The sequence below is a fragment of the Megascapheus bottae genome, chromosome 9 (genome assembly GCF_031878675.1).
Source record: "Megascapheus bottae isolate mThoBot1 chromosome 9, mThoBot2.hap1, whole genome shotgun sequence".
NCBI classification, from domain to species: domain Eukaryota; kingdom Metazoa; phylum Chordata; class Mammalia; order Rodentia; family Geomyidae; genus Megascapheus; species Megascapheus bottae.
The window spans coordinates 66,669,449-66,686,150 of record NC_143517.1 but is presented as its reverse complement, the minus strand read 5'-3'; the positions used below and the strand labels follow the sequence as shown (position 1 = coordinate 66,686,150).

Genomic DNA, 16,702 nt, shown 5'->3' with positions numbered 1-16,702 from the left:
ACCAATTGCCGAGTATGCATGAGGCCCAGGTCTGCTCTTCAGCCCACAAGAAAAGGGAAGAAAACAAAACAATTTCTGTTAGCCCAAATTTCTTCAACCAGTAGACACAAAAACCTTGTAACTATTCTGTTTCAATCTTCTTTCTGAATCTCATAACTTATTACTACTAAAACCATGATTGATATTTGAAAAGAATATGTAATAGGCTGGGAGTTGTGGCTCATGCCTGTAATTCTAGTACTTAGGAGGCTGAGATCTGAGGATCTAGGCTCAAAGCCAGCCCAGGCACAAAAGGACCTGAGACTCTTATTTCCAATTAACCTCTAGAAAATGGAAAGTGGGGCTTGGCTCTAGGGTAGGGCAGTTGCCTGGAGCTGAAGAGCTCAGGGACAGCACCCAGGCTGAGGTCAAGATCCATGACCCACAAAAAAAAAAAAAAGGAAGAAGATGTAATAGATCAAAAGAAAGGTTTGGGTCATGTTTTCACTATTTACTAATTTAACTTAGAAGATCGTAGCCAGGCCCTGGTAGTTCATGCCTGTGATCCTTGCTATTCAGGAGGCTGAGATCCTCAGATCTCAGTTCAAAGCCAGCCTGGGGAAAAAAATCACCAAGAGACTCTTAGCTCCATTTAACCAACTGAAAACTGGAAGTGGCGCTGTGGCTCTATGTGGTAGAGCATTAGCCTTGAACAAAAGAACTGGAGACAGTGCCCAGGCTCAGAGTTTAAACCCCAGGACTAACAAAACAAAGAAAAGAAATGTCCTAGTAAACTGAAACCTTACCACACAGTGCTGTTCACTTCCCATGCTGCTTGGTAGTTGATGCCTTCTGGCTCACACCTTACTTTAGAGGGAAGAACTTGAGTGTTTCACCTTCTATCCAGTTTTACCACGTATCCATCCAAACACCTCCCAAAGAATCAAGGTCTTGAGAATCAGAGAGCTGGAGTTTTTTTAATTTAGTACTAAAAGTCTCAGCAGGCTCTGATAGGGTTCTCAAGCAGAAAACAGGAAAAATTTATTTTATAAAATTAATCTTCTAGCTTCCAAAGGAAAATTACCTATAAAATGGATGGCTCCAGAGTCAATCAATTTTCGACGGTTTACCTCAGCTAGTGACGTATGGATGTTTGGTGAGTATTTTATTTTTAAGTTCTGTATTTAAAAAAAAAAAACAAACTTATTTCATGTATCCTGCAAAATAATGGACATTTTCTTGCTTCCTGAGAGCTTAACCACCTCCCTCATTGGTCTTGTTTTGGTCACAGACAAGTAGTTACAAAGAAAATACTATGTACCAGCTTCAGGTGTAATTCCCTAATGCACCCCCATCTCACCTTTACAGCCTGTGTCGCTCTTTCCTTCTGGTCTTTTCTCTTCTCTTCCCCACAGGGAGATGCCCTGTCTGTTTTCTTCTGTCTCTCATCCTTCCATTACCATCTCACTGTATGTGGACACTGAATGTTCTGGTTCTGTGACAGCTCCTCCAGCTTGGAGGATCTACACTGCTCCATCCTTCTCCTTGCTCTGAAATACGTTTTCTTCAAGGCTTAGGAATCTACCCTTTGTCTTCTATAACATCTCTTTCTTTGATGTCTGGTCTGTCTCTCCCTCTCCTTCAAAGTCTTCCTGCTGCTGCTCTCTGGGTTGTTGCAATACCCCACACCTGGTGTAAAAGTGTGATTCTAATTCATCTACGCTGTGCATGTACACTGCCTTTATCCAGATTACACAGTGACTTGCTCTATTGATGTAGAGCACTGTTGTCTCTTCTTGCCTAGTGTTATTTTCATCCTAAGTACCTTATTCCTATACCTAGTCCTCCAGTGCAATCCTATCTGAGGTAAAAGGTCCCCACTTCCATGAAGCTTAACATTGCAGATATCTCAACCAGACACTGACCCTTCTCCATTCCCTGTCACTGCTCTAGTGGATCTTGTGAATATTCTTGTGTGCACATTTTCTCTATGAAGTTCAAACTGCTTCAGGGGAACTACAATATAACTTTTCTTCTATGAGAAGAAACACTGTGTGTGTGTGTGTGTGTGTGTGTGTGTGTGTGTGTGTGTGTGTGTACAAACATGAAAAATAACTAGCTGGGCACTGGTAACTCACTGCCTACTCTGGAAACTGAAGTCTAGGGCATGGTGGTTAGAGGCTAGCAAAGACAGAAAAGTTCACTAGATTCCATTTACAAAATAACCAGTAAAGAGCTGGGCATTAGTAGCTCACACCTGTAATCCTATCCACTCAGCAGGCTAAGATTTAAGAACCATAGTTCAAAGCCAACCCAGGAAAGGTCTTTACCACATACAGGCCGAGATCTGAGGATCGTGGTTCAAAGCCAGCCTGGGCACTAAAGACAGTGAGACTCATCTCTAGTTAATCACTGTGGCTCAAGGGGTAGGGCAGTAGCCTTGAGCTGAAGAGCTCAGGGACAGCACACAGGTCCAGTGTTCAAGCTCCATGTTTATCATCAGTGGCATCTTAGATTTGGTGTAGAGTACTGACTAAATGATAAGAGTTCAAACCAGTATTCAAACAATACCGGGGGTAGGGAAGAAAGAAGACAAGAGCCATTGCAAAGACTAAGGGATTTTTTTTCTTTTTTCTTTTTTTCTTTTTTGTCAGTCCTAGGGCTTGAACTCAGGGTCTGGGCCCTGTCCTTAGGCTTTCTCAAGGTTAACACTCTGCCACTTGAGCCACAGCACCATTTACAGCTTTTTCTGTTGATGTAGTACTGAGGAATCAAACTCAGAGCTTTGTGCATGCTAGGCAAGCACTCTACCAGTAGGCCACGCTCCCTAAGGATCTTACAGTGTTTTGTTTTGTCGTTTGGAGCAGGGTGTTGAACTTGGGGCCTTTCTACTTCTTGGAACACATGCCTCCTATCTCTTTTTACCTTTGTTATTTTTTGAATAGGTTCAAGTGTATATCTAGACTGGCCTGGGAGCATTGTCTTTCCAAGTCAAATTTCCATGTAACTTAAGGTGGCAGGTAGGTTAAAAGGGAGCCTTGAAAACTTCTGCCCAGTCTGGCCTCCAACTATAATAAAATCTTCCTATAGAATCCTCCCATTTTCATCTCCCAAGTAGCTAGGATTACAGGTATGAGCCAGGGATACAAGAAGATCAGGAGAGATTGTACCTAGTGTTCCCATTAGTATTGTGCATGAATCCTGGTGAGGAAAGCAGCAACCAGGAAAGCAGCACTGAGGTATTTTTGTTGTTGTGTTACAGGTTTGGGATCAGGGCCAGGAGTTTGGCCTAGTGGTAGAGTGCTTGCATAGCATGCATGAAGACCCAGGTTTGATTCCTTGCTACCACATAAATAGAAAATGCCAGAAGTGGTGCTGTGGCTCAAATGGTAGAGCTCTAGCCTTGAGACAGCCCAAGGACAGTCAGTGCTCAGGCCCTGAGTTCAAGCTTCAAAACTAGTCAAAACTCTCTCTCTCTCCCTCTCTCTCTCCCTCTCTCTCTCCCTCTCTCTCTCTCTCTCTCTCTCTCCCTCCCTCCCTCCCTCCCTTCCTCCCTTCCTCCCTCCCTCCCTCCCTCCCTCCCTCTCTCCCCCCCCCCATCTTGGATCAGTTTTAGAATCAAATTCCTGCATTGCATTAGCACATAATATACCTTACCTCCTTCCAGGCAGATCTTATTCTATGAGGTCACAATTCCTTCGTGGGACATCATTTGTACAGCACATTCTGTGACAGAAGTAGGCTTAAAAGGACAGTTAACTTTCTGGAGGAGAGTCAGGAAGAATCAGGATGTAGAGTCCCAGGAAAACTAGGAAAGGCCCAGTACAGAGTGTAATGTCAGCCAAGGCAGCAAGCTATGCAGGAGGCAGGGCCAGAGCGTGGTGGTAGCAGAGGGCTAGAAAGAAAACCACACTAGCACCAGCCGAGAGGTTCCCCCCTTTGCTTGCATGACATGTTGTAATCCTGTTGTGTGTTTGTAAAGTTTAATTTTTTGAGATTTGTGGAAGGAGAAGAGAAGGTACTTGATTTCCCAAGATCACATCAAATCTGGGTTTTTGAGAACAAGATTGCTGCATTTGCTGCACACCCCTGGCTCTATCTGTAATCCTAGCTACTCAGGAGGCTGAGATCTGAGGATCAAGGTTCAAAGCTGGAGCAGGGCACAGAAGTCAGTGAGACTCTTCTCCAATTAACCACCAGAAAATGAGAAGTAGCACTGTGTGGCTCAAGTGATAGAGCAATAGCCTTCAGCTGAAGAGCACAGAGACAGCACCCAGGCCCCGAGTTACCCACCACCTACCCCCTAAAAAAACAAAACAAAAAAAAGTGCCACAATTGTGGCAGTCTTTTTTTGTTTTGTTTTGTTTGTCGATCATAGAGCTTGAACTCTAGGCCTGGGTGCTGTCCCTGAACTCTTCAGCTCAAGGCTACCATCCTACCCCTGGGTCTGAGTGCTGTCCCTGAGCTCTTGAGTTCAAAGCTACTGCCCTACCCCTGAGCAACGGCCCCACTTCCCTATTTTCTAGGGGTTACTTGGAGATAAGAGTCTCACATGATCCATGCTGGCTTTGGGTTTGAACCTCAATCCTCAGATCTCGGCCTCCTAAGTAGCTAGGATTAGAGGCATGAGCCACCTAGCCCGGCGGTGTGGAAGGCAGTATGTGGTTGTAAAGTGAAAGTAATGCAGTCATGTACCTCCACAAAGAATCTGAACTGTCTTTATAAAGCCCAAGACTTCAACTTTAAGGATTTTGATTAGGCCTCAGATTACCTGCCATATATCCTAAGCAGGCTAAGTCAGAGTTCCTCAGTCCACATCTAAGTCACTTGCGAGTTTTTTGTTTTTGTTTTTGCATTGGTCCATCAAACTAACTAGTGGGCCACTTTGTAAATAAGATTTTTCAGAAATAGACTACTGAAAAAATGACTTTATGACCTTTTTCTGATAGTAATTCAACACTCCATTCTTCACACCCTGTGAATTAATGATTGTTCTTCTTGTGCCTGGAGTTAATGGAGCACTGCCTTGGCTCCCTGAGCGTCCCAGATCTTGCTGCTGGTTCTCTGGCCCTGAAACTTGGTGGACTGTTTTCATGCTGAGCTCACTGCGCTGTTTTCATTCCCACCCCACAGGTGTATGTATGTGGGAGATACTGATGCATGGTGTGAAGCCCTTTCAAGGAGTGAAGAACAATGATGTGATCGGTCGAATTGAAAATGGGGAAAGATTACCAATGCCTCCAAATTGTCCTCCTACCCTCTACAGCCTTATGACGAAATGCTGGGCTTATGATCCCAGCAGGCGGCCCAGATTTACTGAACTTAAAGCCCAGCTCAGGTAGGAGTGGGGTGGAAGGGCCCGGGGGGGGGGGGGCAGATTTTGCTGCTTGTCCTTCATAGTTGTAGCACTCCAAGCTGGTTTTATCCATTCATCTGAGGCTGAATTACTTCCTCTGCCAACGCAGTTAGTTTGATTTACGTTTCTCCAAACCTTGTTAGAAACTTTAGCAAATTCAATCTTAAAGTCTTAGTCCCCTGTCTCTGACTTAGTTTGGCTTCCATTCTGTTGCCCTCTTCATTCTCTGGTACCTCATGTTCCAGAAGTCCCTAAGTGTGTCATCCTCCTGGTCCTGCTAACCATCTTTTCCACACACCATGTTCTTCACTTTTACTACCTGATAAACTCCTATCTAGTCTTCAGAATCCAGCTCAGATAGTTGCTTTTTTCTGTTTTCCTTTTTGTCAGTATTGGGACTTGAACTCTGGGCCTCGGCGCTATCCCTGAGCTCTTTAGCTCAAGGCTACCACCCTACCCCTTGAGCCACAGTGCCACTTTGGCTTTTCTGGTGGTTAATCGTAGATAAGAGTCTCATAGACATTAGTGCCCGGGCTGGCTTTGAACCTTGATTCTCATATCTCAGCCTCCTGAGTAGTTTGAATTACAGGCATGAGCCCCCACACCCAGCTAGATAGTCCCTCTTTTATGCTCCTTTCCAAGTCAATACTCTTTTCCAGTGATAGAACCCCTCTCTAGTAGCTTTTTTTTTTCTCTCTCTAGAGACTCTAGTACCTTTTAAGCACTTATGCTGTCATATTACAAGCATCTGTTGCTTGTTGAGGTGCCCGTTTGTGGCACTCATTTGGGGCAAGGCACTGGTAGATCCAAGGCCACCAGTAGCTCCCAGTCCCTTGGAGGATCATGGTCCTCATGGGAACCACATTGTGGTAAGCCCCTCAGACAAATCTCCATGTAGTCCACCTGCAGCGTGGCCTGGGAACATCTGGGTTGCTTGTCTGTCTCCCTGACTCAACTCAGTGATGGCCATCACGTGGCTACTCATGACCTGCCAAGCCATGTTGGGGCTGAGGCAGCACGTAACTACCCAACAAACATTTGTTGAATTATAGGCTTAGTCTGAGATCTAAACTTTCATAAGATGCGTTTTAACATAGTACATAGGTGTAAAGAAGTTAACCACACCCACGGCACCATGGCTTGCTTGTGTGTGCTCTGCGTTTGTGTGAATTGTTGGTTTATCTGCTGTATTTTGGCTTTTCCAAAAATAATTCCAAATGTCAGGGGCTGGAAGACCCTGAACGTTTGTCTGGCCTCAGCATGCCTTTAGGTACTCAGCTTGCTGGGGAAGTCTTGTAGGAGTCTCCTTAGGAGAGACTGAGCTTTGGGAGAATATGAGGTTCATGTGTCACCCATGTTTGTGTCTCTGACCTATAGAGCTGAACCCAGTGGTGGAGGTGGGGGAATGGCATAGAATGACTACCACTCACTTACTTTTCCATGAGACCTTCACTCCTAAAGTCCAAACACTTTGGGTCTCCCTCACACAGGCCTGGCTCTGCATAGATTTTCATATGGTTAGCCTTTAGATAACTCAGAGAATGATATGATCTCAGTTTACTTCTAGCTGAAGGATTCCAACCTTCTTCTATCCGTTACCATGTTTGTGTTTGTAGTTTCTGTCTCTGGCCTATTCATAGTCTCTGCCTCTCCCCTACTTTTTTTTTTTAACCTTTAGTCCTCCACTTTACATTTCCAGCTAGCTGTCATGTTATCCAAGAAGCAAAGCTATTGCTGTCTCTCACCGTCCTCCTTTCTCTTCTCCCCATCTTTCTGATCTAACTTCTTGCCCTGTCTTCCTGAAATTCCACTAAGAAAAAGTAACACTGCTGCAAAAGACAAGTTCCAGTGGCTTACTGAGACCTCTCATGTTCTGGCAGAGACTACCAACATACATTTAGACTTCTTCCTTTACGGCTTGAAGAGCTCTTGCTCACACCAAAGCCAAATTCACTCCCTCTCTGACCCAGACACCTCCACTACCTGCAGAGACTGATCCATCTACTTCTGCTTCCTTCCTGCATTGGCTCTTCTATGACTTCACAGCTGCCAGCCTGCACCTCTGAGTTTGCATGACCTGTATGTTCTTGCACCTCACTGAGCTACCCCATAAAGCCGTGTCCTGCAGCCAATTCCATTTCAAAAGCTGTCGGGCCTGGTGCTGGTCACTGGGCACAGATGACCCAAGCACTTTTCCTGCCCTCGAGGAGCTCACAGTCTAGTATGTCTGCTTCCTACTAGACTGAGGCTCCTTGAGGACAGGGATGGTCATACTCACCACGGTGTTGTCCACACCTCCAGCCAGGAGCACTGGTGTGCCCATGTGCCTCTTCTATAGTTGCGAGTGTCTTTTTGTACATGTTGAGCACAGGTGATTGACCATTTACTCTAAAGTATCTGTTTCCGCCTGAAACAGTTTTAAATTACATTTTGGATATATGTAATACGGCTACCCAATAACTTTATACAAGCTGTTTAGGTAGTGCATCATAATAACTACAGTCTGTTACTAAAATTTATTTCATATTTTAATATATCTAAAGTATTTTAAAAGACATAACAAATTATTGGTAACCCCTACCTGACCAGGCTGGTCAAGTTGCTTCCCAAACCTATTTCTCTCATAAAAGTAGCCATGACAGGGCCGGGAGTTTGGCCTAGTGGTTAAAGTGCTTGCCTAGCATGCATGAAGACCCGGGTTTGATTCCTTGGTACCACATACATAGAAAAAAGCCGGAAGTGGTGCTGAGGCTCAAGTGGTAGAGCTCTAGCCTTGAGAAAGTCCAAGGACAGTGCTCAGGCCCTGAGCTCAAGCCCAGGACTGGCAAAAAAAAAAAAGTAGCCACGACAAGCAGCCCAAACCCCACCCCACCCCCATTGTCCTTCCATTCTTCTACATTCCTTGTGACTATATAAGTTGAGGAAAGTGACTTTTAGGGACAACACTTCTAGACTTTGTCAAAGTCACAGAGAAATGACTTTGCCAGATTTTGCTGAGACAGCATCCATGCTCACAGAGTGAACTTGGGGAGAATGGGAGCAACGTGTAGGTAGCCTATATCTAGTGAAAAAAATCCTCAATGAAAATGTGTAAATATGATGAAAATACTCTAGTGTTTTTGTGCTTTATGATAAATTACAAGAATATACTAAATATTTTAATAGAAAAATGATTTAATCCCTAGTTAAGTTCTATTCTTTGTTAGGTACCATACCAAAGAAACAATAATGAACAGCTTTTGCAGCTTCTGTTCAAAAACAGCATTTCCCAATATACTCATTCTCTTCATCCAAAGTCTTCATGCCACTCTCTCAGTAAATACTGCTCATTCATGTTGTCTCTTAAATCCTTTTTAGATGAGGAAGGGCAAGAAATAAGCAAATTAGCCAATTAATGTTTGGTTTCACAACTTTTATACATTTCCAAACTTTCATTGAGATATATAATAAATACCCAGCACTGACCTGAAAACATACTGAACAAACAGCTCAGTTAATTTTCACAAATTGGGCACATGATGTAGCCGGTATCCAAAACAAGAAAATAAGAGCTCAGAAATTCTCTGGAATGCCCCTTCTCATTTCACAGTTGACCCTCTTATGGTAGACACTGTTGTGAATGTATCAGAAGGTACATCCTATTTTGTTGATGATTTGTTTTCCACATCATTTAGTTTGTAAGACCACTTGTTATCCAGGTAGTTCATTATCTTTGGTGTACATAATGTCCTGTTTGTGAATATGCTTATTTGTCCCTTGTGCGCTTGGTAGGAACAGGAATGTGTTCCATTTTGGAACTCTGGATGTTACTTTGCAGGTTGGGCAGCCGGAGCATGCAGACATGTTTCTCACCTGGGTTGGGCCTGCATTCAGCACTATCATTTTGTGGAGTGTCCAGCAGTGAGCTAAACTTCTGGTGGCTCTAACACTAGTGTTTTCTTCACGTTTCATAATTTAGAAATAATTATTGTGAGTATGAAGTGGAAGGATATGAGTAGCATGTGAAGTTTACGGAAATCTTACTGTTAGCTTCACTATTGAAGACAGCCGTGCTTTGACTTGGCCAGCGTGGCTGAGCTCTTGAGACAAACTTGCTGCGTGGGTGGCAGCAGCAGCACTGTGTCCTCTGCACTTCAAAAAGTGACAGTTCTTTGTTTTTTTTTAATTGAAAGATTTTATTAACTCTGATTTTTACATCATATTTCAAATGTCATGTTTAACAAACAACTATTCAAGAATGGGATCTCCATATGCAGTCACTGGCACATAGATTTTAGAACATAATTAAAATTAAGCTGAGAGTTTGTCACAGATACAATATCGGTCTATATAACATTGTCTATAGAGTATATATCCCATCATAGATTGTGTCTATGTATGTAGTTATATCTCCAAGATCATGTCAGTGACCTGAGTACCTTAATATTAAGTCATCACGCTTGTACTGTTTGGATCTAATACCCACATATCAAGGAGACCACGTGCCTTTTGTTCCTTTGGTCTTGACTTATTTCACTCAACATGATTTGCTCTGGTTTCATCCACTTCCCATTATTTGATCGTGTCTGTTGGCTATGTAGAATTCCATTGTATATATGTACCACATTTTTTGTATCCATTCATCAGTAGTGGAGCATCTGGATTGTTTTCATTGCTTGGTATTGTGAATAGTGCAGCGATGCACATGGCTGTGCAGGTGTCCTTATGATATCGTGAGTTATAATGCTCAGGGTAGATGCCCAGCAGTGGTATGGCTAGATGATAGGGCAAGGCCCATTTTTAATTTTTTGGGAAACCTCCAAACTGCCTTCCAGAACTAATAGTTTACATCCCCATCAGTGGTGCAGTAGGGTTTCTCTTCCTCCACATCCCCACCAGCATTTGTCATTGAAAATAAGTGGCAATTATTGAGTATTTTGTGTTGTTCAACATGGTATTCTTGAGAAGCAAGAAGCTCTGTCCCTGTCCCTTTGCAGAGGAAAACATTACCGCTCTAGCAGAGGAGGGACTCTATCATGTCTGCCCAGTAACTACTCAGACATCAGGCACAGGTGTGGCAGCTTTTGACAAGGCCAGATCTCAGCAGAGGTGACTTCAGGAAGCCTGAAGCCAGGTCACTTTGAGTTCTGCTGTGAACTTAACATGTATAGCTGCATGATTTTGTTTCTGGTTGGGTTGTAATGCTTACGGTACTTGATTTTACAGTACTGACCTTTAGCTCTGTAGCTGCTGGCACCAATGTCTTAGAAGACTCTTCCTTCCTTCCTTTCTTTCTTTCTTTTTGGTGGGTCATGGGGCTTGAACTCAGCCTGGGAGCTGTCCCTGAGCTCTTCAGCTCAAGGATATCACCCTACCCTTGAGCCAAGCCCCACTTCCTGTTTTCTAAAGGTTAATTGGAGTCTCAGGTCCTTTTGGGCCTGGGTTGGCTTTGAACCATGATCCTCAGATCTCAGCCTCCTAAGTAGCTAGGATTACAGGCTTGAGCCACCACACAGCCTCGGCAAGACCCATTTTTTATACTGCTTTTCAGTGTCATACCCAAGGCAAGGCATCTCAGGAACACAAACTGTGAGAGTTATCACGACACCTTTAGAGTTAACAGGATGTCAGTGTGCACACACTCCAGAAAGTTATTTAGCTTCCCTGTAAGATCAGGATCATAAATGCTGCCCACCTACTGTTTTTCAGAATTTAGTGAAATAATTCAGAAATACCTCCTACAGATGGCCCATGGAAGTGTATATAGTATACTCACTGGCAGACAGTCTCGTGATGGATACTAGTAAAGACGTAAGCAATTAATAATAGAATTGTGGGGCCGGGGTTCGGCCTAGTGGTAGAATGCTCGCCTAGCATGCACAAAGACCCAGGTTCGACTCTTTAGCACCCAGTATTTTTCATTAGAAAAAAATCCAGAAGTGGTGCTGTGGCTTACATCGTAGAGCATTAAATTTGAAAAAGCCCAATGCTCAGGCCCTGAGTACAAGCCTGAGGACTAGTAAAAATAAAAAACAAAAAAGCCAGAAGTGGTGATGTGGCTCAGGTGGTAGAGCTCAAGCCTGGGACTGGAAAAAAAAATTTTTTTAAGTTTAAAAAAAACTTAATAAGGACCAAGAATCACAACAAATCAGAGAAAGGCTGGATAAGTGGGACTGCATTAAACTGCAGAGCTTTTGTATGGCAAAGGACATAGCTAGTAAATTAATTAGGAAGCCTACAGAGTGGGAGAAGATCTTCACCAACCAAACAACGGACAAAGGCCTCATATCTAAAATATATCAGCAGCTCAAAAAATTGAATCACTCCAAAACTAAACTCCAAAGTAACAACCATCCCATTAAAAAATGGGCCAAAGACTTAAAGAGAGTCTTCTCTGAAGAAGAAACAAAAATGGCCTATAGACACATGAAGAAATGCTCAACATCTCTGGTCATAAAAGAAATGCAAATCAAAACAACGCTAAGATTCCACCTCACTCCAGTTAGAATGGCCAGGATCAGGAAAACGAATGACAACAGATGCTGGAGGGGATGTGGCCAGGAGGGATCATTACTGCACTGTTGGTGGGAGTGCAAACTCATTCAACCACTATGGAAAGCAGTATGGCAGTGCCTCAAAAGACTAAACATAGAGCTCCCCTATGACCCAGCAATTCCACTACTTGGTATTTACCCAACCATCCAGAAACTAGGGCATACTAAATCCACTAGCACAACAATGTTCATTGCAGCACTATTCACCATAGCAAAGATATGGAACCAACCCAGGTGCCCCTCAGTTGATGAGTGGGTCAACAAGATGTGGTATTTGTACATAATGGAATTCTATGCTGCTGTCAGAAAGAATGACCTCGCCCCATTTGTTAGGAAATGGAAAGACTTAGAAAAAAATCATATTAAGTGAAGTAAGCCAGACTCAAAGGAACATAGGCTCAATGGTTTCCCTCATTTGTCATAATCAGTAGAAACCTTGGGCTCTCCTAGCAAAGATTTGCAATAGAGCAAAACCTTGATACATAAGGCCATATAGTATGACACTAAATGAAAGGACCTCTAGGATATAGAAACAAAAGCCATATAATGCATGATTGTTGTCTTTAATGTACTGTGTTATCTCTCATCTCTTTTGCTGTCCCTTGGTTATATCATATTGTTACAGTATCTCACTTTGTTACCTGATATATTGGATCTATTTGTATTTGGTTATTTAAAATTGGATAGGGAAGGGGGGAAAACCAAGATGGGGGGGTTGGGGGGGGATAATGGGGACCAAGACATGTGAAAGGGTATAAATGTATGTGAATTAATGCACCTTCTATCTGGCGAATATCATGTAACCCTTTTATTAATTACAATAAAAAATTCTTGGAGAATACCTGAGAACCTCCTCTATCACTTGTCTGTCAAGGCTAGCCTGTGAGGTATAAGTAAATGAGAGCAATGGCCTTTAGCTCTAGGAGGCGACTGCCCAACTACCAGAAGACTTGTGTTACCACTTGTTAAAATCCTCATCTTTGTAAGGCTTTTACAAACTGCAACTTTAAATTAGAAGCTCTTTAAGATGGTGTCTCAGCACTTCCTTAGTCTCCATACTTAGCCCTAGTGTTCTCTACCCTGTTGCCATCCCTTTGTGGCCAGAAAATGTACAAAAGAGTAGTAGGTTCTCAACTGTTGCCATTTACTTCTTAAATGTTTGCAATATCCTTAGCCCTCTCAATAGTTAAAAAGTAAATAGCAAACCTAGGTGTGCGTGCGTGTGCGTGTGCGTGCGTGCGTGCGTGTGCGCGTACTTCCACTTCAACCACATGCTTTCAGCACTTGATAGTTAAGTCTCACTGATTTTCCTGCCCTGGCTGGCTTGATGCTATGATCCTCACATCTCAGCCTTCAAAGCAGCTAGGATGATAAGCATGAGGCACTACTGTCATCTGTAAACGTGAAATTTAATAGGAATTTAATGTAAAGATGAAGCTGCTTCCACTAAAATTGTCTGAACTGTTTTTGTTGTTTCGGTGCCAATCTTTTTTTTTTGCCGGTCCTGGGAACTGAACGCAGGGCCTGTCCTTGGACTTTCCTCGAGGCTAGAGCTGTACCACTTGAGCCACAGCACTATTTCTGGCTTTTCTATGTTATGTGGTACCGAGAAATCAAACTCGGGTCTTACCTTATTTGGATTCCAGAGCTCTTCCAAAGGATAATTACTGAGGCTTAGAAGTCATATGACTTGGGGGACCGGGAGTTTGACCTACTGGTAGAGTACTTGCCTAGCACAAACACCCAGGTTCAATTCCTCAGTACCATATACATTAAAAAAAAAAAAAAGCCAGAAGTGGTGCTGTGGCTCAAGTGGTAGGGCTCTAGCCTTGAAAAAGTCCAAGGACAGTGCTCAGGCCCTGAGCTCAAGCCCAGGACTGGCAAAAAAAAAAAAAAAAAAAAAAAAGTCATATGACTTGCCCTGGTTGTTCAGGTCACAAGGTGGAGAGCCCCCCCCCCCCCCGTCACCTCTAGAACCTGGATTCTTTTTTGTCTTTTCCATAGTGTACCCTGCCTACCCCCCCCCCATGTTCCTATATTTCTTTTTCCTTGTCTCTCCCGCTCATTTCCCTCCCCTACTTCCCTATTGCAAAGCAGGAACTCTAGCCAGATGTCACCTGCATATTTATAATTTACCACTAGAACCACAGTGGTCATCAAACTTCCCAGCCATAACCACTATAATTCTTTTTCCCCAACAATTCTGTTCGTATGACAGTTTCCTGTCCCCACAGTTTCTAAATTTCCATGCACTGAATTTTATTTCCAGATTAGTGTCCTTAAGAAGCACTGATGATAAACAGATCAGACATGGGCGTCTTTCCTTCTCTGGAAAGTGTCTGTAGGTCTCAGTGGCACCGTCTTTATTCAGTTTACAGATGGAGAGGAAAAGGAAATTGGAAAAGTTGGAAAAACAAATGTAGGAACCTTGACTCTATATCAAAGACCACACTAAGATCTGGGAGTGGTGACTCGCACCTATAATTCTAGTATTCTGGGGGAGAAAACTGGGGTGGAGGGAATACGGGAGAGAGTATATGTGTGAGTATACTGTACAAAAGTAATAATTTCTAGTTGTCTAACACAGCAGCCAGGACTTGTTCCCTAAAGTTGGAGACATGTCATGAGTGGAGGGAGGAGTAGGATTTGTGATTTTGACATTTCAGTGGAGCTAGATGTCCATGGCAGCTGCTCATAGGGCGAACAGAGATACAGCTGCATCAAGGTGTGTGGCTATCAGCCCCCAGTTCTCCCAGCCCCAGCTCTGCCTAAGCCTGTGAGTTGTTTTCTCACAAAGACACCAGCAGGCTTGTTAGAAGGTCAGCTTCATTCCTTTCTGGTGAGGCAATACTGAGCTGTTACAAGAGATCATATTTCAGAACTGGTATTCCCATAAACTTGCCAGAACAAGCCCTTTCCTCAATTTTTCTTTTTCCCTTTTATTGTTCCTGTCTCTCTTTCCCCCTCCCCACTCTCTCTCTTTCCCTCTTTCCCTCCCTGTCTCCCTCCCTCCTGTTTTCTTCAGAAGAGCCCAGGTAACTATAAACCCAGACTGATTTTTATTGTGAGATTGTATCTATTTGTTTAGGTGATAGTTTGAAAAGGTAGAACATACACTACAGAATTGAGATCAGGGAGGGGATGAAGCTCAGTGGTACAGCACTTGCCTTTGATGTACATGGCCCTGGGTTCCAGAAAGAAAGAAGCGAAGAGGGAAGGAAAGTACAGAGGAGGGAAGGAAAAGAAATGATGCATGTATTACTTTATCTCTTCCTAGTGGCTAGAAAGCAAGTCAAGTACAGAGGCAGCTTATGTTTAATTACATTTTTAAAAATTTTCTCCGTGGTAATAAGATTGCCCTTGTGATTGGGAGACCGTCTTTTGTGTGCTGAACCCCCAGGGGTATAGCTCCTCTCCACTGCCCTTTCCTATAGGGCTGCTTTGGTGACTTACAGCCATTCTAGACCAGTTGGACTCCAACATGCTGACTTGTCCTGGCTGGAAACCCAGTTTGCACCTCAGCACAGTATTTAAACTGAAGAACCTCGTAGACCATGCCCTTGCTCGCTACCACTAGTGGTAAGCGAATGTTTTGCTGGTCATTTTGCTGCCCAGACAGGCTTTCGTGTGACTTTTCCGTGCTAGCTAGTGGGGTTTTGAGATGAGTTTCACAGGGGGTGTGGCAAGCAAAAAGAAGAAAAACAATAGCTCTCCAGAGCTCTGATGCCCTTTGACTGCAAACCTGCTATTTTAGTGACCTTTTCTTTTAAATCAAAAGAAGCAAAAAATACATTTAAATTAACATTAAGGGCAGCTCTCCCTTCCCTTCAAGATTTCTCTTTCAAGGTTGAGCCCATGTAATTATCAGATGCACTCAGGTTTGCTAAATTGCTCTAATTGTTTCATCTACTTGCAAGTTTGAGCCTTGGAAACCGCCATCCCAGGAAAAGCTTGGGTGTGGGGGAGGGGCTCGTTGCCAGTTCACATTAGGCGGCTGGATGCTTTCAGATGGAATGTATTGCTACTAAAAATATTGAGAGTCTGGGAAAATATGCTTCAGTCTGACCTCATGACTCTGTGCATTCTCATGCGCTGCCCTGTGCTCTTGCGCAGCTGCAGGATGCGAGCTCCGCCAGGTCTCCTTGTGCCCTCTTAGTCCATCACATTGTAAAACAGAACGCTTCTGTGGTATTTATGTTCGTCACTACTCAGAGCTATAGATGGGGGTTTCTCACAAGCATTTTGACATGCTGTTTCTGGTATGTGATCAAAGTGCTAGATGGAAAGAGATTGTCCTTGCATGAGTTGAAGCTCAAGATTGGTCTGTCCAGTTAGACCTGCTGTGGACACTAGGTGCATACACTTCAGTCGCACACATGGCACTATGTAATTAAGGGCAGAAGAATTGGGCTGTAAATTCAGAAGGTCAGAGAGGAAGTGGCTGGGAAGGTCTGTGTATGGGAAGTGCCTCACGACATAGATGAAGGTTTGAAGAAGACATTGGCCTTAAGACCGGGGTGACCCATTTAAAACAAAATGGACTCCCAGAACTCTACTGACTGATCAATAGGACCCATGGATACCAAATCATGGTCTGAGAGTGGTGACAGGTTCACAGACACAGAGTATCAGAATTACATACCTATAATCCTTGCTACTCAGGAGGCTGAGATCTGAGAATCAAGATTCAAAGCCAGCCCAGGCACAAAAAGTTCATGAGACTCATCTCCAATTAACCACCAGAAAACCAGAAGTGGCACTGTGGCTCAAATGGGTAGGGTAGTAGCCTTGAGCTGAAGAGCTCAGGGGCAAGGCCCAGGCCCAGAGTTCAAGT

The 16,702-nt window shown here is 43.6% G+C and overlaps 1 protein-coding gene across 14 annotated transcripts in view; it reads left to right on the top strand.

The window, feature by feature from the left end:
- The window catches only part of Ptk2 (protein tyrosine kinase 2), a 217,360-nt gene that overhangs the window by 169,101 nt on the left and 31,557 nt on the right, over positions 1-16,702 (top strand). For all 14 annotated transcript variants that reach the window (XM_090339474.1, XM_090339469.1, XM_090339473.1 and 11 more), the window contains 2 exons: positions 1,046-1,135; positions 5,113-5,317. In XM_090339474.1, the coding sequence (XP_090195600.1) occupies positions 1,046-1,135; positions 5,113-5,317 (295 nt within the window). The remainder of the gene's footprint in view (positions 1-1,045; positions 1,136-5,112; positions 5,318-16,702) is intronic.